General features: G+C 38.9%; 1 protein-coding gene across 2 annotated transcripts in view; it reads left to right on the top strand.

Moving 5' to 3' along the window:
• LOC124795523 (anaphase-promoting complex subunit 5) overlaps positions 1-22,679 on the top strand; it is a 137,744-nt gene that overhangs the window by 52,066 nt on the left and 62,999 nt on the right. For both annotated transcript variants that reach the window (XM_047259594.1, XM_047259593.1), the window contains one exon: positions 14,952-15,162. In XM_047259594.1, coding sequence (XP_047115550.1) covers positions 14,952-15,162 — 211 coding nt within the window. The remainder of the gene's footprint in view (positions 1-14,951; positions 15,163-22,679) is intronic.

Here is a 22,679-nt window from a genome sequence, read left to right as displayed (position 1 = left end):
TCTATATAAGTTTTAGCGCATGTCCTTTTTCCCTTTATGTTCTCCACTCTAATGCTTTTAGGATGGATGTTTTAAATGTGTCGCAGAGTGATTGGCTTTTCCTTTTTATTCAGTGGTCAGCCAGCCACGGTCATCTGCTCTCTTGTTTTTACCCCTTCTACCTGTTCCTTGCTTCTCTCTGTAGTTTTCTTTTCCTGTTTTGTCCATGGTAGTATTTGTTGTCCTTGTGTCATTCTTCTGGTTCTTCCTATCTCTTGAAGATACGCTTTGTGCTAGTTTATACACAAAGTGACATCTTGCTGTGGGCCACTGATATGGCAGAAAAATGCCACATTTATGAACAGTGTAAAAGGTCATGCCTAGACAAGTTCTGCTCCATTGCAGTAAAAGAGAGTGTGAGGCACGAAGCGTTTAACTTGGTGCCAGTTAGCAGGAGACAGGGGGGCGGGGGGTCTCGGAAGATATTTTATAAAGTATCTAAATAAAACCCATTACTGGACAAACCCGAGATACATGTAAATTTCCTAAAATTTTTGAAAAGCCAATTACCGGTTAACGTACATGACAAATTAATGACCACTCCTGGGCACAATATAGAGAATTTCCTCTCCGTTCTTGATTCCATTTATTTTATCTGTGAAGAGAGACCTGCGCAACCACAAAGTGACAGTGAACAAAACAGTGGAAATGGCAATAACAACCAACGTGGTTGGCAGCCATATCCCCCTCACAGCAATACCAACAGGAACTAATTTGGTAACAGAAGCAGACAAAAATTCAGGTAAGGATATCAAAATAACCAAGTGCAGAATTTCAATTGGTCAGGATTTAATGGCCAGAGAGGTTATAGTTTGCAAGCGTACAATCGGCACCACCTATAGAGGAAAGCCTGTGCACCCGCTCAGTGACGTCACGCACAGTGTCTGGTGCCATTGCTCGCAGTCCGTTTGGCCGTAGCAGTAGATTGTAAAGGGATCTGGGCGACGAAAATTCGTAAAGAAATCTGATGTACCTCTCTCATGAATTACAAGATTTCCTTTCTGAAATGACCCGGTTCCTTTGTCTGTAACTTATTTCTGCATACCTTTTGGCCCCGACAAAAAAAGTGGCTGTAATAATTTACACTATCTGAGGCATCAAAACTCCCAAATGAATGGACCCACTTCATTGTAGTTTATTTTATTTTATTCTGTTATTGTTACATTCCATCATGGATTTTCCATTGTTTGATTTTATTTTATTTTAACGTTGCTTTAATGGGGATTGTCACAACTTGTTTGATGACAGTCTGGTTAGCCGTTCAAAGATCGTCAGCTATACAAAGTGAAAGTGTTTGCCGCCAGTGTGCTCTTTTGCAATACCATTCCTAAACTGTAAGTGCTGTAGTATAAATTGTAAATCTCGAAAAGGCCTAACTAAACGTCTGCAACAGTATATATTTATCTTATATGGCTGACCATCATTCACCATTCTTCCGTTTTGTAGTTGCTGTGGAAGACGACTTTTAATGACAAAAATTTTGATTGAAAGCCACCCACGAAAGCTTCTTGTATGCTCTCATGGACTTTCTATTAGGGTCCCCCCCCCCCCCCCCCCCCAGTTAAATATTGCATCATTCTGACGCAGGTCTAATAGTGTGGACGGCATTTTGCAAAGTAGCACACTGGAGGCTAACATTTTATGGACATTGTTCACTGTTAATGCCGCTGCTTATTCCTTATGTAGCAAAATCTATTTCCAAACCTGGTCGGATGATATTCCTGTGAATTAAAAAAGAAACATGAAAATTGGGCAAATAGTGGTTGAATTATAACAGCACCCCCTATAGAGGGGCATTGGTAATAAGCAGTTGTATGAGTCGTTTCAAAAACCAACACTGCCATGAAAGAAATGTTCTACATATGTTTTAGTCCACCATTCAGCAACCTTGTATTCATGCTTTTTTAAAATTTAAAGAAATTTCTCGTGTTAATAGTTTTAAATGAAATGCAGTTCTAATGAGTGAGATGATCTCTCTTCTCAGTTGGTGTGCCTTTGCCTAAGAAACTTTCTTTCCAGTAAGGAAATCTCACTGGCTCAAGGTGAGTATGTAATCGTATTGCCAGAAAGTTTTAGTAGGCCAATACAAATTCCAATGAATTCTCTTTTCTCCTTAAGTTAACTAAATTTAAATCTATGTATTCAAATTATGTTGTTGTTGTGGTCTTCAGTCCTGAGGCTGGTTTGATGCAGCTCTCCATGCTACTCTATCCTATGCAAGCTTCGTCACCTCCCAGTACCTACTGCAACCTACATCCTTCCGAATCTGTTTAGTGTATTCACCTCTTGGTCTCCCTCTACGATTTTTACCCTCCACGCTGCCCTCTAATACTAAATTGGTGATCCCTTGATGCCTCAGAACATGTCCTACCAACCGATCCCTTCTTCTAGTCAAGTTGTGCCACAAACTTCTCTTCTCCCCAATCCTATTCAATACCTCCTCATTAGTTGTATGATCTACCCATCTAATCTTCACCATTCTTCTGTAGCACCACATTTCAAAAGCTTCTATTCTCTTCTTGTCCAAACTAGTTATCGTCCATGTTTCACTTCCATACATGGCTACACTCCATACAAATACTTTCAGAAACGACTTCCTGACACTTAAATCTATACTCGATGTTAACAAATTTCTCTTCTTCAGAAACGCTTTCCTTGCCATTGCCAGTCTACATTTTATATCCTCTCTACTTCGACCATCATCAGTTATTTTGCTCCCCAAATAGCAAAACTCCTTTACTACTTTAAGTGTCTCATTTCCTAATCTAATTCCCTCAGCATCACCCGACTTAATTTGACTACATTCTATTGTCCTCGTTTTGCTTTTGTTGATGTTCATCTTATATCCTCCTTTCATGACACTGTCCATTCCATTCAACTGCTCTTCCAAGTCCTTTGCTGTCTCTGACAGAATTACAATGTCATTGGCGAACCTCAAAGTTTTTATTTCTTCTCCATGGATTTTAATACCTACTCCGAATTTTTCTTTTGTTTGCTTCACTGCTTGCTCAATATACAGATTGAACAACATTGGGGAGAGGCTACAACCCTGTCTCACTCCCTTCCCAACCACTGCTTCCCTTTCGTGCCCCTCGACTCTTATAACTGCCATCTGGTTTCTGTACAAATTGTAAATAGCCTTTCGCTCCCTGTATTTTACCCCTGCCACCTTCAGAATTTGAAAGAGAGTATTCCAGTCAACATTGTCAAAAGCTTTCTCTAAGTCTACAAATGCTAGAAACGTAGGTTTGCCTTTCCTTAATCTAGCTTCTAAGATAAGTCGTAGGGTCAGTACTGCCTCACGTGTTCCAATATTTCTATGGAATCCAAGCTGATCTTCCCTGAGGGCAGCTTCTACCAGTTTTTCCATTCGCCTGTAGAGAATACGCGTTAGTATTTTGCATCCGTGACTTGTTAAACTGATTGTTCGGTAATTTTCACATCTGTCAGCACCTGCTTTCTTTGGGATCGGAATTATTATATTCTTCTTGAAGTCTGAGGGTATTTCGCCTGTCTCATACACCTTGCTCACCAGATGGTAGAGTTTTGTCAGGACTGGCTCTCCCAAGGCCGTCGGTAGTTCTAATGGAATGTTGTCTATTCCCGGGGCCTTGTTTCCACTCAGGTCTTTCAGTGCTCTGTCAAACTCTTCACGCAGTATCGTATTTCTCATTTCATCTTCATTTACATCCTCTTCCATTTCCATAATATTGTCCTCAAGTACATTGCCCTTGTATAGGCCCTCTATATACTCCCTCCACCTTTCTGCTTTCCCTTCTTTGCTTAGAACTGCGTTTCCATCAAAGCTCTTGATATTCATACAAGTGGTTCTCTTTTCTCCAAAGGTCTCTTTAATTTTCGTGTAGGCAGTATCTATCTTACCCCTAGTGAGATAAGCCTCTACATCCTTACATTTGTCCTGTAGCCATCCCTGCTTAGCCATTTTGCACTTCCTGTCGATCTCGTTTTTGAGATCTTTGTATTCTTTTTTGCTGCTTCATTTACTGCATTTTTATATTTTCTCCTTTCATCAATTAAATTCAGTATTTCTTCTGTTACACAAAGATTTGTACTAGCCCTCATCTTTTTACCTACTAGGTCCTCTGCTGCCTTCACTACTTCATCTCTCAAAGCTGCCCATTCTTCTTCTACTGTATTTCTTTCCCCCATTCCTGTCAATTGTTCCCTTATGCTCTCCCTGAAACTCTGTACAATCTCTGGTTTAGTCAGTTTATCCAGGTCCCATCTCCTTAAATTCTCACCTTTTTGCAGTTTCTTCAGTTTTAATCTACAGTTCATAACCAATAGATTGTGGTCAGAGTCCACATCTGCCCCTGGAAATGTCTTACAATTTAAAACCTGGTTCATAAATCTCTGTCTTACCATTATGTAATCTATCTGAAACCTGACAGTATCTGCAGGCTTCTCCCATTTATACAACCTAATTTCATGATTCTTGAACCAAGTGTTAGCTATGATTAAGTTGTGCTCTGTGCAAAATTCTGTCAGGCGGCTTCCTCTTTCATTTCTTAGCCCCAATCCATATTCACCTACTACATTTCCTTCTCTCCCTTTTCCCACTACCGAATTCCAGTCACCCATGACTAATAAATTTTCGTCTCCCTTCACTATCTGAATAATTTCTTTTATTTCATCATACATTTCTTCAGTTTCTTTGTCATCTGCGGAGCTAGTTAGCATATAAACTTGTACTACTGTAGTAGGTGTGGGCTTCGTGTCTATCTGGGCCACAATAATGCGTTCACTAAGCTGTTTGTAGTAGCTTACCCGCACTTCTATTTTTTTATTCATTATTAAACCGACTCCTGCACTACCCCTGTTTGATTTTGTATTTATAACCCTGTATTCACTTGACCAGAAGTCTTGTTCCTCCTGCCACTGAACTTCACTAATTCCCACTATATCTAACTTTAACCCATCCATTTCCCTTTTTAAATTTTCTAACCTACCTGCCCGATTAAGGGATCTGACATTCCACGCTCCGATCCGTAGAACGCCAGTTTTCTTTCTCCTGATAACGACGTCCTCAAATTATATAAGGTCTCAAAATACAAATTACCAGGTTAGAATTTCCCTGCTCTAAACTGAATACCTTTGAAGAAAGAATGTTCCTATACTTAGAAATATATACATTTGAAACAAACTGTTTGCATGAATTACATGTAAATAAATCTCAGTTATGAAGTAAGCTTTCATTTCATCTGTTGAGAAGTTTTATGAAGTGATGTGACCTGTGATTAAATAATTGTGAAAAATGCACACTTACCTACATTTGGCATCGCATTTGAGCTGCACTGACCAGTGGCTTAGATTCTTCATCCTTCCATAAGTTGGGGGGAAAGGGGTGGGGGTGGTGGTTCAGCTCTATTTAGTTGCAATACATTAACAAATCATCATTCCAAAATATATATACTGATAAACTATTAGGAACAGTTTAATTGTTTAGAAGTGGAACACAAGTTGCATCTACTGATCATGCTGATATGAATGAATGCAAATGAAAATAAAAAATTCTGTGTATGAATGAATTTATTTATTTCTTGTATTCATCTTCCATATACTCTTGTTGTCAGTAATCACTAACACATGGAGTGAGAGAAATTTTAGATTATATTGGTTCACAATAGAAAATTATAGACGTACTGCATGAATATTATGTAGGTACAAAATAATTAAGACTTTTGGACACAAAGTCAAAACATTAACAAAAAGCACATTCTTGAGACAGAAGTTTCATAATTTCAGGAGTAATAATGATAAAGTTTGAATAACATTAATTAATAAATTGCTATTTTATAATCTCCAGGGTAGTAATGGAAGGTCTTTAAGTAACTGGGACACTAAAAGAATACAAATAAAACACTGCACCATAAAGTTTTGTGTAGGAGGAATGAATATGAAAGCACTGTAGTAGAAAAATGGCAATGCATATAGACATTATATTAGATCACTCTGTAAATTGCAAGTAATTACCATCTGTAAGTTTATGTTATGTGGCAAAAATGTGTCAAGTGGTGTCGGAATATGATCAGTAATGCATAAGTTGGATCTGGACACATTAATTAGATCAGGTGAGTGAAAAGCAATTGTGATAGGCTTAAGTTTTTTGAATATTCTTTTATAAACAAAGATATTCAAAAAGCCAACAAAGGGCATATCTGACAGTCCACCCCAAATGTTTTCCTTCTCAGCGAAGATGAGCCAACAAGAAGGCACTTTATGGTACAGAGCAAGCATCTATTTAAAGAGCTCAGTCATTAGTGAGCCTGAGGATTAGTGCTTGCAAGAGAAGTGAGAGCTATTCCACAATTACATTACTATTAGATGAGGAGACCTGCCAATCATCATACACAAAGAAGGCCATGAAAGTACTGCAAAGCCCTCCCCTACCAGCTTCTCCGTTTGTAATGGTAGTAAAATATTCACAAACATGATTTACAAAAGAAAAGGTTTTTAGAAGAATGGGAACTATAATTAATCAACAGAACAAATTAACCTTGTTTACAAAAGAAGTGGAGTCTGCTACAGCACAGTTTGTGTAAGTTATTTTCCAAATAATAAAATAAGGTTATCAAAATGGTATTGTCTTGGCTTCATCAAAGGCCTGTGGCATGTTGGGCCACATAACTTTATTACACAAATTAGAAATACTATGAATAAGACATGCTGCAAAGAAGTGGTTTAAGCCATACTTGGAAAACCAAGTGAAATGATTTTTAGGTTTCACATACTATAAAAAGATTACTATTGGTCCTCTCTGCCTGCCATCCCCCCTCCCCTCCCCCCTGTATCATTCACCACCCAAACTTCAACTGAGAAAGAATTAGTGTAAGATTCTTTATGTTAAAGATTAATATCTTTGATAAAAATTTCAAGTTAGGCTATCACTGTTGATAGCTGTTATCAACTATATATTAAAATATTTATAAAAACTCTCAGCCATAAGTTGCAATTTGGTAAGTTTTATTGCTTGACTAGTTTCAGATTAACCTAAGTAGTTCAGCTTAAGAGGCATTTGTTGATGTGGCAGTATTACTGATGACAAGTTTTGTATTAATGATTTAAAAAGAATGTAAGATAAAGATTTCAAAATTATGTCGTAAGAGTTTGCAGTTTTCGCTGATTGTTTTTTGAATTTTTTTTCCATTAACCTTTTTACAGTGGTTATTTAAAAATATGTTGACACCAACCCAAACAACACTTTTCATTATTGCCTGGAATGAATGTCCATTGCAGCATAGCCCATCAATTAATAAAAAGTCATTTTCTTGAAGAGTAGCAAGTGCTACTGCACAGGCAATAGCACGTTTATTCGTACAGGCAAGAAAATCTCTTTCATGTTCTTTGAGAAGTTTGCTGACGACAATATAAGTGTAGACAATCATATTTAAAATAGTGTCTGATGGGTATTTTAGTCCCCCATGGTCAAGTCTTTGTATCAAACTAAAATGTTAGTTTACTGGCAACTCCTTTTCAATCACAATTTCATTAAGGTAACTCTCGCACTTCAGCTTCTTAATCACTGCAAGAGCACAGTAGCCTGCAATGAAAGTTAAAGACGTTGCAATATCTTTCACTGAAAGAACATCATCTGCATTTACACTGAATTCTATGTCTAATGTGTCTGTTTCTTCAACTTCGGAAAACATAAAATTTTTATGGCCCCTACTGTGATATTGCCATAGGCAGGAGAACATAAAACTAAAGGCATTACACTTTAATTCGAAACTTCTTTTCTGCTTCATAGACTTGTCGCTGAAACATTATATTGGAACCTGCAAGCTGTCTATACTTTCCAAAACGCCGCTCAAGCACATCTGTTTGAAGCTTGGCTGTCAGTAAATAGCTCATACTTAGCTCTTCAGTACAATATTGAGCAATTTCTACAATGGCATATGCTGTATGCTGAACAGAAAAAAATGTTTCTTTTGAGAGAAACCCACTTGACAGACCCTTTGCTTTCCACACGTCAAGCCAGTCTAGAAAATCTAGCAAAAATTGCATAGAAACACTATCAGTTGTCAATGGATCCATATAAGGATTCTGCTTATGTTTCCCTTTAATCACTGATTTCACATTGGTGACATTTTGTTATTATTTGAATATATTCTGCTGTTGATGGTGCATGTCTCAAATCAAATTTATCACTAGCTACCTCAAGGCCCTCTAACACATGTCGATTGAATATCTGCAACACTAGTTCCATGCTCTGTTTTTCTAACAATGTAGGGCAAAGCGATTTGAGAGACAATGTGTGACAATATTTTACTAAAGAACTGGAATCTATGTCATAAATCTGTTTCAGCGTTTTAAAAGATGCTACAGAAAACTTATTTTCTTCCACTTCTTTTCTGACTGGAAACTGAGGATAAAACATATCTTTACCATCATTGTTTCTGGTTCAACCACACATTTCTAATGCATTTAACAATGTGTATGGCATCAATTAAAAAGAAAAGTGGGCGATTAGGATCAGATGGATGTTTAAAAACTATATTAACAGTTTTATCCACAGAAAACATGGACATGGTTTTTGCTATTGATTTTGTTGTTGTCAGTTACCACACAAAAAACCCTATAACCTATTAATTCAAGGTCATTTATTATGGCCAGTAGCACATCATATAATACATTAGATGAAGTGGTTTTCACCGGTAAAATGTGAACAACATCCCTGTACACAGACTTGACACTCTGCAACATAAGTACAAACGCTGAATTTGTAGCATGTTCCGAGTTATATGACATGCCCAAAACACTACCTCCTTTATATTCCAAATAAGAATTTAGATGAATTTCATCTACACTCAAAACAACATTGACATCGACGTCTACATCCATACTCCGCAAGCCACCTGACGGTGTGTGGCGGAGGGTACCCTGAGTACCTCTATCGGTTCTCCCTTCTATTCCAGTCTCGTATTGTTCGTGGAAAGAAGAATTGTCGGTATGCTTCTGTGTGGGCTCTAATCTCTCTGATTTTATCCTCATGGTCTCTTCGCGAGATATAGGTAGGAGGGAGCAATATACTGCTTGACTCTTCGGTGAAGGTATGTTCTCGAAACTTCAACAAAAGCCCGTACCCAGCTACTGAGCGTCTCTCCTGCAGAGTCTTCCACTGGAATTTATCTATCATCTCCGTAATGCTTTCGCGATTACTAAATGATCCTGTAACGAAGCACGCTGCTCTCCGTTGGATCTTCTCTCTCTCTTCTATCAACCCTATCTGGTACGGATCCCACACTGCTGAGCAGTATTCAGGCAGTGGGCGAACAAGCATACTGTAACCTACTTCCTTTGTTTTCGGATTGCATTTCCTTAGGATTCTTCCAATGAATCTGTCTGGCATCTGCTTTGCCGACGATCAACTTTATATGATCATTCCATTTTAAATCACTCCTAATGCGTACGCCCAGATAATTTATGGAATTAACTGCTTCCAGTTGCTGACCTGCTATTTTGTAGCTAAATGATAAGGGATCTATCTTTCTATGTATTCGCAGCACATTACACTTGTCTACATTGAGATTAAATTGCCATTCCCTGCACCATGCGTCAATTCGCTGCAGATACTCCTGCATTTCAGTACAATTTTCCATTGTTACAACCTCTCGATACACCATAGCATCATGTGCAAAAAGCCTCGGTGAACTTCCGATGTCATCCACAAGGTCATTTATGTATATTGTGAATAGCAACGGTCCTATGACACTCCCCTGCGGCACACCTGAAATCACTCTTACTTCGGGAGACTGCTCTCCATTGAGAATGACATGCTGCAGTCTGTTATCTAGGAACTCTTCAATCCAATCACACAATTGGTCTGATAGTCCATATGCTCTTACTTTGTTCATTAAACGACTCTGGGGAACTGTATCGAACGCCTTGCGGAAGTCAAGAAACATGGCATCTACCTGTTCAAGTATTGAAATTTCTGTCTTGCATAGGACAGGACATTACTTCCCCCAAGCCATTCATGAGATGGATTCACATAAAATTCGCTGCATATCCTATGCAGAGTGCTTGGATGTGGAATTTTCATTAATGAACTGCTACGTAAAAATTTATAAGCATGAGAAGAAATTGAAAATAGCAAACACAGTTTCATAAATGTAGAATTAAACCTTTGATTAAATTTCTTGACATTTATGAGACTAACTTGTTCGTATATAAAGTCTACCATCTCCTTTTGACTCTGCTGTTCACTGTCTTTCAGCACTCCTAGACTGTCTTTCACTATCTCTACAATACTTTGTTGACTCCTCTGCCCAGATCAGGCTGCAGCTGTCTGAGCCCCATGGTACAGCCCAATCCTCAACCTACCTGCTTTTAGACTCTTCTTCCCCCTCTCTTGTGTGGTCTGTTAGACTTATCCATCATTTGTCTCTTTGTGCTTCTGTTGCCTGTCCATGTTGCTAGTCTTTCCTAGACAATTTCTTAGTGGACTATCTATGGTAAGTAGTGGGTGAAGCGCCTGTCATTATTGCAACTAGGTTTTGCAAACCTGTCTGATCTTGCGCGACAGGCAACACACAACTGTGACTCCTGCAATGTTCGAATGTGTGGACACTCTTATTTTAGGTGATCGATGAATCACAGACGCCTCACTGCACAACCCTGTGTGTCTGTTGGTAGTGCTGACACATTCATCCACCAATTGGGGTATTCAAAGGTGTGTGCCTGCTGTTTCCTTTTCACATAACAGAAGACTATATAAAGCAATGAAGGATCATCTGTGCGGAATTGCTTGTGGAATTTGAGGCTGATCGTGACAATTTTTTGTCAGACATCGTCCCAGATGATGAAACATGAGTTCATCACATCGAACTGGAAACAAAACTGCCATCCCTGGAGTGGTACCACACCACCTTTCCTCCGAAGAAAAAGTTCAAAGCCACACCCTCAGCTGGTAAAGTCATGGTGATGGTCTTCCAGGTCTCTGAAAGGGTTATTCTGTTTGATGTCCTCCATCATGATGCAACGATCAACTCTTAAGTGTATTGTGCTACCCTTAGGAAATTAAAAAGAAAGAGACTTCACCATTTTCATTGCTGCAAAAATGCAAATGAACTTTTCCTCCTCCATAAAAATGCAAGACCTTACGAGGGTCTGCACAACCAGTGCAACTCACAAAACTACATTGGCCTGTTCTTCCTCGTCCACCTTATAGCCCAGGTCTCGCATTTTCCGACTTGTATATTTTTGGCTTAATGAAGGAATCAGTGGTAGATGATGGGAAGGTTATTGATGCAACAATACATTGGCTCAGACGCCGAATAGTAGAGGGCTACCATGCGGGCATGGAGGCCCTCTCAATAAAGGTGGCATGAGGCCGTCACATTGAATGGCGATTATGTTGAAAAATAGGGTTTCGTAGCCAAAAGAGGGGTATAATATTGTGTATTGGGATCACTTTCAGAAGAAAAAACAATGTGTTGCTTTACTTACTGAATGCCCTCTCCCCCCCCCCCATACTTAAAGAAAAACTTACAAAAGAGACCCCACAGTAGGCGTTATGTTCGTTTCGATATCACAGGCGATGATTGTTTACAAGGTCTTAAAATGGCTTGCTGCTTATAGCAAAATCTGGAAAAGGTTTGTAGTATCTGGGAACAGTTAGTTTTTCCAGTCACTGAAGGATTTTAAAAACTGTTCTACACAAACCTACTTATGATGTACCCAAAAGAATTCCTTTGAGCAACATCACAGTTCTAAGACACATTGATGAAATGATTAAGATATTGAAAACATCTTGTGTGATTACGTGGGAACAGTACATTTCTCCATACAACTGGACTAATCAACAGTATAGAACTGTGACAAGACACTAAAGATGACTCAATATTTATTATTCTGAACAGTTATTTTATGGAAAAAGTGATCCTTTTGTCAGATATATCAGTGGCAGCAGATGGAGCACCTGGCATGTTTCGCTCTATTGTGGGTGTATGCAATTTAAAACAAAATATATGTGGGATGTTTGCAATACAATGTATAATCCATTGACAAAACATTGTTGCTAAAAATCTGTAGAAGATTGCATCAGTTGCTTCAATTTGTCATTAAAGCACTAATCAATGCAACATGTTGAATTCTGGGTTATATGCACAGTTGAAGTAATCTGGCTGTCAAGAGGTGTGTATTTGACAAGATTTTTCTCACTTTTTGATACTATTATACAGTTTTTGCATGTAAAGATCCAATATTAAAAGAACATTTAATAAAGTGGAAAGCAGACATTGCTTATTTAACAGGTTTGTGTACTAAATTTAATGAGGTTAATTTGAGGTTACAAGGTGACACTAAATTTAATAGAAACATAGGCCATCATTTCAGATTTTCTTGCCAGAATGAATATAATAGAGCAAGACATTGGATGATGCATATTTTCCCAGTTTCCCAATTTTTCATAGACAGACAGCCGGGATGATGATTCAACATTGTTCAAAATTTGAAAGATCTGCACTCAAAAACTTTGGAACTGTTTGGGGGTGTTTTAGCTCTGGAAATACCACAGTGAGTTATCATTCCATACAGTAATGTTTAAGAAACAGATTATGAGAGCAACTGATTGGGATAAGCACTAACAAAGAACTTAGAATACAGTTTGGAAAGAGATATCAGTAATTTTGGCTTCATGGAGACATACCTATTACTTAACCTGCGTATGGACTACTGTGAGAAAGTTTTAGATAGCTTTGTGTCTTTATATGTTGTGGAAAGGAGTTTTAGTGCAGTCGCCAATCTTCGTAAAAAACAGATTGGAAATCCCTGACTAATGAGATTTGAGGATAAATCTTACTAAACTGGAGCCTAATGTTGAAAATTTGCTAATAATAAAGATCAGGTGTATTGCTCCCATTAAAGGCATTTATGCATTAATTCTACTAAATTTGTATTTAGTGTTGATTACGTTAACAAATATATAAAATTAACACGTTTTAGTTTTTCACTCTACACTTCTGCAGTTAAACCTACACTGACAAGCCAAAACATTATGACCACCTGCATAATAGCTCATTGGAACATCTTTGTAATGCAGTATGTCACCAATTCTGTGTATCATCGATTCTACAGTTCACTGGGAAATTTATGGAGCTACGTGGCACCAAGTGTGTACACACAAGTCATGTACTTCTTCTAAGTAATGGGCCGCTGATGTGGTTACACAGCGATGGCACTCGACAGTGACCCAAATGGTAACTATTGGATTCACATCAGGCAAATTTGGTGGTCAAGATTTTAATGTGAGTTCACTATCATGCTCCTCAAATCACTGTAGCAAGATTCTGGCTTTGAGACAAAGACAGTTACACTACTGAAAGATGATGGTGTTTCGAAGACATCAAACATGAATGGATGCAGGTGGTCTGCAGCTGACCTGCTATCTTAGATTACTATGTGTGATACATGGTCTAATCTCGATGATCCCAACTCCACTACAGTTGTAATTGATGATGTCATTGGGGCAACGGGTGAACATGCAGGGGTTGTCTGCTGTGGAGCCCCATGTTCAACAATGTGCGCTGAATGGTGTGCTCCAAAACGTGTGTCCACCAGTATTTTGCTCTTTCACCAGGGGTGCCACAGATCACCATCTGCCCTGCTTTACAGTGCAGACAAGCCTCCAAACCCCATGTTCTGTGAAGAGTCGTGAACATCCAGCCACTTAGTGCCTAGTTGTAGTTTCACTGTCCCACCACTTTTCGTAAATGCTCATGACAGTAGCTCGTGAAAATTGGACCAGCTTTGGCATTTCCAAGCTTCTTGTTCAGACTCTGTGTAATACTAATCTGCCCTTTGGCAAAGTCACTTATCTCAGTGGGTTTCTCCACTCGGAGTGCATATCTTTGCTAGGGTAATCACCATCCACCTCTGCTTGGCTTACATACTTTTCTTACTGCGTCATATGCCCACAATGGCATGAGGAGGCACCCAATTTGTACAGTGGGCAGTGGTCATAATGTTTTCGCTTCTCAGTGTATAAAAGTGAATATCTGTGTAACAGCTGACAAAAACCACATTTTAAGTTGATAAAATTGGAAAAATTCAATATGTGAAAGTCAGGGGTCTTGAAAAGAAAAAGAAAAAAAAAAGTGCTCAGTCTACGAGACTCAAAGTTTTTGGACCTCTTTACTAAATTCATGTATATATTCATATTCAGCAAAGGTACTAATAACCATGCCACTGAACATCCTGAAACAGGCATCATTGATGTCATATCCTTCCTCCTAACGTTACGTTCTTTTGGTATGGATTTGATTTCTTGCTTATTAATTAATGTTTGAATATGCAGTCACTGATGTAGCACAAAGATTTTTAAATAATAGTCATTAATATCAGTTAGTTAGCAATCTGACTTTATAAAAACTAAATTTTGTTATTTTTTTCCTTGTTGTCATAGTACTGTATGCTCTTTTAAGTGCTCTTTGTTATGAATAGCACCAATATTCCACCAGTGTTTGTTTTCCAGCAATGAAAATGAATGTTTGGGAGGATTGGCCCTCCCCACAGGTTTTGGCTGGAGGGCTTCCCTAAATATCAATATATCCAGGTGATCTAAATAAATTGATGACTCATAAAAACTGTATGATGCTACAGTAATCTGAATTCATTATCATCTTTGATATTGTCCTCCTCCTTTCAATGGACTGACTGGTGATGAGAAGGAATGTTATGGAAAGATCCCAATGTGAGACAGAATTAGGACAGACAGTGTTGACATTTGCAGAGGTTGTGGGGAGAGTCAGCCTGGTTTATTCACACAGTGGGAGGAAGCTTTCACTTCTCTTTGGTTACTATTTTTGCTATATTTAGTTTGCATTTTTTGCCAGCACAGCAGATGGAAAAACGTGTAAAATCCAATGCTTACAAAGAGTGTGTTTTCACAGGGTCCTGATCTGGAGCTGAAGGTTTTCAAAAAGCTACTCACAGAGGGGAGATACTCACTACTTCCTTCACTTTATCGGAGCTTTGAAAATGAATTACTGGAAATTTACAAGAAGGGAGTTGGCAGCATATTAGATTTAATAAGTAGTGTAGGTCGGTTGATGCTAGAACCTTCTGTTATGATGCCAATTGTGAACAAGAGCAGTGTAATTGGTAAGTTGTTGACACACTAAAATTGTTCAGATAAGTTAGTTTATGAAAACATCATGTAGTTGTGTTTTTTATTATGTTTACACTCATAAAAGAATACATAATGTGAGGTTTATTGAATGCTTTCATAAGTTTATTGAAGTTTAATACTTGTACTCACTATAAATGATAGATTCAATAATTTCTCTACCATTGTCTTTTGAAGTGTGAGATGTGGTGGTGATCAGCATTACAAGCAATTCTAAAAGAGAGATGCAAAATGAATACGATGTATCAAACCTGTAACAGCTATGTACACAAACACTAGTACATGAGTATACAGCTGTAGTGATGTTACATTTGTTTATTCAAAGGGGTCCTCCTCATCCAAAACTGCTATGTATCCCAGGAATTGTTCACTTCCAGTACCACCTCAGACCTTCTGAAAAAAAATTTCACTGAAACCTTAAACTAAGTTCTGAGCTATCCATGAACTGAAACCAGACCCACTATCATAATTTTTCTTGTGTAAAAGACTCCACTACTGTGATACTTGACCACAAATTGTATGTGGCACAGGTACTTCATCAACTTTCAGATATATTGACATACAAAACTGTTCCTAATGATCCCGTTTTTTGCTTGCATATGCGGAAAATCCTTGAAACAGTGGACACTTAAAAAGGTCTCACACCTCCTTCCATATAACATCTTACTTCTCGTGCCCCATGTATCCCCATCTTTTGCCTACATCTCAAAATACACGAAATTAATCACCTCAGCCATTCAATTCTAGCAGCCTTCAAACCTCTTAACGAATGCAACTCAACCCTTCAGCACTTCCATATGCCACAGAACCAACCGTCATGTGTAAAACAAGCAAACTGCTTTGTAGAATGTGTGAAATCCATTCCCATCGCTCTCCCACCTCGAACCCTCATTTTCATAATCAGTGGAATCTTGCTCTACATCAACATCCCACATATACAAAATCTATTAGCTCTAGAACACTAGCCCACTCTCTACCCAGCTAAAACTCTTGCTAAAATCTCATTTGTCGCTCTAACCAACGTCATCCATACCCACAACTACTTCATATTTGGGGGCCGACCTAAAAATAAATCGTGATGACCACTATAGGAACCAGAATGGCCCTGTCCTGCACAAGTCTTTTCATAGGTTGTATGCGAGAGGCATTCCTGAAGACTCGGAAGCTGTCCCCCCTTGACTTTGTATTAGTTCACCTATGACATCTTGTGGCCTGTACTCACTGTGAACAACTCTTCACATCCTGCAACAGCATAAATTCACTTGATCCTTTTAAAAATCCAAAGCAATCATCTTTGATCATTGCTGTTTCACCGAAGCTCATTTCCAAACCTCAGTCTATTTGAAACCATTCAATTACCAACAATACATCAGATTCTTAACTATCTGACACATGTCTATTTGGTCTCAGTAGTATCTGATTTACTTAATCTGGCCTACTTAATTAATATCATAATAATACTTCTCCATGATGAAATGAGGATTAATTTATTGTACGTAATGTGCTTTTCCTGAGCTTTAGCAAGCGGGCGCTGGCTAAAATGGCATGTGGCCTTTCAAAATGTATGGTTGCTTTTTGTGTCTCCAGCACTCCTGGAGTCACAGTTCTAAGGTACATACTGTAGTGTTACTCCTGAATAAATTATCAGAACCAGTCTTCAACGAAAGATGCTTACATACCCTCTTCCAGTGCTCACAAACCAAGAATGTACACCCATGGAAAGCATCTCTACTGGCAACCCTGTGTTCTTTGTTTCTTCAGATGCATATCTGATGCCCAGAGTGCGCCCATTGTTAAATTGTTATTCTGTGCGGTCCTCTGTGTTCTAACTAAAGAGTTGGAAATGGTTGATAAATGAAAAAAACTTGTAGTACTTGCTGATCAGAAACTATGTGCTGTAATGTAACTGAATTCTTGGGTAGCAGCTAGAACTGTTGGTTTGGTGTTATGGGTACGAAAAATTACTGTTTGGGGTGGGGGGGGGGGGGGGGCAATTGAGCAGAAATTGATAGTGGTGTGCTTTCCAAGGTAGTTGAAGTGGAATAAAAGTAAGGAAGACAGTGTTGAAAGGTAAGCGTAAAAAGGTTGAAGCTTTATTTTTGTGGCATAAATAGTTAAGAGGAAAAGGTTTGTCCATTATTTGGCTGCCATTGTTTAAAGACTATCTTTCAAAGTTAATTGACAAGGAGGGTATTACTAGCAAACATTTGTACACCTGCGACGAGAGTGGTTTAAATTATGAGAGTTGAATGAAAAGTAATGCCTCCACCTTCGTTAATTGGGTTTGGATGGGATTATTTTAATAACTTAGATGCAGAACTAATCCTCAGAATGTGATATTTAATTACCAGTATTCACTTTTCCACATAATCACCAGCAATTGGATACATTTCTGCCAACAATGGCCAAGTTTTCTGAAGCCATCATGGAAGAAGTTGACACTCCGTTTCCACAACCACAGTCTCAGTTCTCTCAACGTCTTCATCAGAAGCATAATGATGTCCCCGCAGATCGTCTTTCATTTTCGGGAACAGATGGAAGTCAGATGGTGCTAAATCTGGACTGTATGGAGGATGCCGTACGGTGGTGAGTTTGTCTCTCTAAGTTCTGCTGTGGTGGCATGTAAAGTGTGTGGTTTGGCATTATCATGCTAAAGGAAAACATTTCCCTTTTTCTTTTGGACCCTTGTTAACCATCATTTCAGAATTCTCAGCGTTGTGATGTAACTTTCTGAATTTGTTGTTCCACGATCACGGAAATCAACGTGGATAACACCATCTGCGTACCAGAGCACTGTAGCCATGATTTTTCCAGCTGAGGGCTACGTCTTGAGTTTCTTTTACTGGGACAAGTCTATGTGTCAATATTCCATAGACTTATGTTTCGTCTCTTGTCACAGTTGAATGGGGAAATGCGTCACCTTCATTCTCGTAATGTGAGAAGAGTTCCTGGCAAATTTCAAGTCTGTGCACTTTCATTTCAGGAGTAATCATCTGGAGTACCCATCGTGCACAGATCTTCTGATAGCAAAGCAAAGCAATAATGTGACCCACACATTCTTGTGAAATGCTGATTGTGCTTGCAGTTTCTCTCTGAATGATGCGACAATGGTCCTGAATCAATCTGTCAACATTTTGTTTGTGAAACTCGGTGGTTGCTGTCACAGGATGTCCAACTCTTCGTTAATCACGCAGGTCACATGTTCCTGCATCAACATCTTTAAACATACTCGCCCAACGATGCACAGTACTCACATCAACACAATCACCATAAACTACGTTCATACTCTGATGAATCTCCTTTGCGGTGATGCCTTCTGCTGTCAAGAAATCAATGACTGCACATTGCCTAAATCACTTTGACCGACCGTCTGTGCAGAGTACCATACTTTACACTGTAACAACACAACTGTTCAATGCTAAGGATTCCCACTAACTGGAGCTGTAGAGAAGAGGCTACAGAACAAGCCAATACCTGCCGCATACCAATGCTGTCAACCCTTGTAGATGATGCTCCCTGCAAAAATGCATCAAAGAAGGAAACTGTGGCACTTGGATGCAATAAAAGCAAGGAATGAGTTACCATATTGGCTTGTAGTAATGAAAGTGGGAACCATAAGCTTAGACTTACATTAATAAGAAAATCACAGAAATCTAGAGCTTTCAAAAACCTGAAGAATCAGGATTCGTTATCTCTACATTGCTCTCATCAAAAGACAACATGGATGAATTCAGAAATCTTTAAAACCTGGTTCCAAAATGATTTCATACAAGCCGAAGAGAAATATTTGAAACACACCAGTTTACCAATGAAAGCTCTGCCGCTTCTTGATAACGCACCTTCACATTCAGCCAGTGACAAACACTTAGATGGACATATTTTTGCCACCAAATGTCAGTGCTCTTTATCGGCTGATGGACCAGGGCTTCCTTTAAATGCTAAAGAAATAGTATCACCACTATCTTCTCAGTTCGTTGATATCAGTGGTTGATGATGATGAAAACTTTGTAGCCATTCTGAAGAGGATTGACTTGCTAGAAGTCATAAGATGGTTGACCAAAGCGGGGGAAGAGATTCTAAACGTATCATTTATAAGGTCTTGTAAAATTCTTTCACCATGGAGGTGGTCATTTTAACTTTGAATCCATGTGTGAAAGTGGAGTAAAGATGAAAACTGTGATATCATTTTGTTGCTCAAAAATGTACCGGGCTGTAAGGATGTTGATGTAGAGGACGTCACAGAATGGATGGTAAATGATTAAGTGGATCAACTAACTGGCAATAATATTGTGGAAATGGTGATGCTGGGGGAAGTAATACAAGAGGAGGGGGCAAACTTAGATTATAGGAGAAATCTCATCCCATATTTGGAAGGGGTCAAGAAGATTGACAGACTGATGCAGTACATGGCGAGTAGGAGAAAGCTATGTCAGATGGTATCATCTGATTGCACCTACATTGACATCTGCATCTGTACTCTGCAAACCAGAGGTTGTCATGGCAGAGGATACACCCTATTGTATCAGTTATTAGGGTTTCTTCCTGTTCCATTCACATATGGAGTGTGGAAAGAGTGATCGTTTGAATGCTTGTGTGCATGCAGTAATTACTCTAATCTTACCCGCACGATCCCTATGTGGGCGATACATAGGGTGTTTAGTATATTGCTGGAATAATCATTCAAAGCCAGTTCTTCAAACTTTGTTAACAGACTTTCCCGAGATAGTTTACGTCTCTCTTCAAGGGTCATCCAGTTTATTTCGTTCAGTATCTCTGTGACACTCTCCCATGGATTAAACAAACCTGTGACCATTCATGCTACCCTTCTCTGTATACTTTCAATATCTCCTGTTAGTCCTATCTAGTACAGGTCCCACACACTTCAGCAATATTCTAGAACCTGTCGCATGATTGATTTGTAAGCAATCTCCTTTGTAGATTGATTGCACATCCCCCGTATTCTACCGATAAACTGAAGTCTACCACTTGCTTTACCCACAACTGAACCTACACAATCATTTCATTTCAAATCCCTACAAAGTGTTACTCTCGGCTATTTGTAGAATTGGTCCATTCCAACAGTGACTCATTGATATTATAGTCAAAGGATACTATTTTATTTATTTATTTATTTTTTTCATTTTGTGAAGTGCAAAATTTTACATTTCTGTACATTTAAAGCAAGTTGCTAGTCTCTTTCGAAATCTTATCAAGATTTGACTGAATATTTATATAGCTTCTTTCAGATAGTATTTCAATACAGATATAGATAGTACCTCATTATAGATAACTACATCATCAGCAAAAAGTTTGATTTTCCTATTAATATTGTCTGTAAGGTCATTAATATAAAAAATGAACAGTGAGGGTCTCAAATCATTTCCTCGGGGCACACCCAAAGTTACTTTTACATCTGATGATGACTCTCCTCCCAAGATAACATACTGCGTCCTCCTTACCAAAAAGCCCTCTATCCAGTCACAAATTTCACTTGATACCCTATACGAGATCTGTTCAAAAAATTCTGAAACATTCGTAATTTCGCACCATTGATGTGGTGGAGGCGCATGCCTGTTTTTAATGTCTGTCTATTATTGTTCAGTGCTTTATTGAATAGAATGTTGTGTTGCACAGTTTGCGAATTTCGAGATGGCAGAGTTAGAGGAGCAACATGTTTGCATTAAATTTTGCATAAAACTAAAAAAAAACTTTCACAGAGACACTCCAAATGATGCAGGAAGCCTATGTTGACGAGTGCTGAAGCCATACTCTATGTGAAGAATGGTTAACACAGTTTAAAAATGGCCATACAGAAGTTGAAGATGACCCTTGTTCAGGATGCCCTTTGACATTTACTGATGACGCTCATGTCGGGAACATTAACAAAATTGTGCGTACCATTCAAAGACTGCCTGTCCAAGAGATTACAGAAGAATGTAGCATTTCAGTTGGATCAAGTCATGAAATCCTGATACAGCATCTTAGAATGCATTGTGTTTCGCCAAGTTCATCCCACAGCTCAAGAGCCAAGACCAGTGAGTGGCAGGACACTTAGAAGATGCAACAAGTCCACTAAAGAGACAGCTTACACTACACTCATTCGTCCTCTGTTAGAATATTGCTGCACGGTGTGGGATCCTTACCAGGTGGGATTGATGGAGGACATCGAAAGGGTGCAAAAAAGGGCAGCTTAGTTCATCATGAATTTATTGCAACAGGGACAAACTGTTAATTGATGGTACTGTCTCAATGCCTGTGAGAAAATGTGAGAAGAAAATAGACTGAAATGTGGTGAGACAATTCATGGCTCTTGCATCACGATAATGCATCCGCACATTCATTCGTGTTAGTGTGTGACTGTTGCACAAAAAATGAAATCACTGTTCTGCCTCATTCTCCGTACTCTCCAGACCTGACCCTGCAGACTTTTTTTTATTTTTTATTTTCATAGTTGAAAACCGTGTTGAAAGGACTAAGATTTGCTATGATAGATGAGATAAAAGAATGTTTGCAGATGGTGCATCACGCATTCCAGCAAGAGCCATACCAAGACTGCTTGCGGAAGTGGAAACAGCGTTGGGAGCATTGTATCAATTGTGAAGGAGAGTATTTTGAAGGTGACCATTCACAATAAGCAAGAGGTAAGCATAGAAAAATTTTGTGGACAAAGTTCTGGAATTTTTTGAACAGAACTTGTGTAATTGTACTTTTGGCAGTAAGTGTAAGTTTGGTACTGAGACAAATGCTTTTCAGAAATCAAGCAATACTGCATCTACCTGACTGCCTTGATCCAAAACTTATAGTATGTCATGAGAGAAAAGTGTGAGTTGTGTTTCACATGATCGATGTTTTCAAAATCCATGCTGGTTGGCAGAGGTCATTCTGTTCAAGATACCGCATTATGTTTCAGCTCAAAATATCTTCTACATCTACATCTACATCTACATTGATACTCCGCAAGCCACCCAACGGTGTGTGGCGGAGGGCACTTTACGTGCCACTGTCATTACCTCCCTTTCCTGTTCCAGTCGCGTATGGTTCGCGGGAAGAACGACTGTCTGAAAGCCTCCGTGCGCGCTCTAATCTCTCTAATTTTACATTCGTGATCTCCTCGGGAAGTATAAGTAGGGGGAAGCAATATATTCGATACCTCATCCAGAAACGCACCCTCTCGAAACCTGGCGAGCAAGCTACACCGCGATGCAGAGCGCCTCTCTTGCAGAGTCTGCCACTTGAGTTTATTAAACATCTCCGTAACGCTATCACGGTTACCAAATAACCCAGTGACGAAACACGCCGCTCTTCTTTGGATCTTCTCTATCTCCTCCGTCAACCCGATCTGGTACGGATCCCACACTGATGAGCAACACTCAAGTATAGGTCGAACGAGTGTTTTGTAAGCCACCTCCTTTGTTGATGGACTACATTTTCTAAGCACTCTCCCAATGAATCTCAACCTGGTACCCGCCTTACCAACAATTAGTTTTATATG

Source organism: Schistocerca piceifrons, chromosome 4 (genome assembly GCF_021461385.2).
Source record: "Schistocerca piceifrons isolate TAMUIC-IGC-003096 chromosome 4, iqSchPice1.1, whole genome shotgun sequence".
NCBI classification, from domain to species: Eukaryota; Metazoa; Arthropoda; class Insecta; order Orthoptera; family Acrididae; genus Schistocerca; species Schistocerca piceifrons.
The sequence above is the reverse complement of the archived record's forward strand: the minus strand, read 5'-3'. Positions and strand labels throughout refer to the sequence as shown.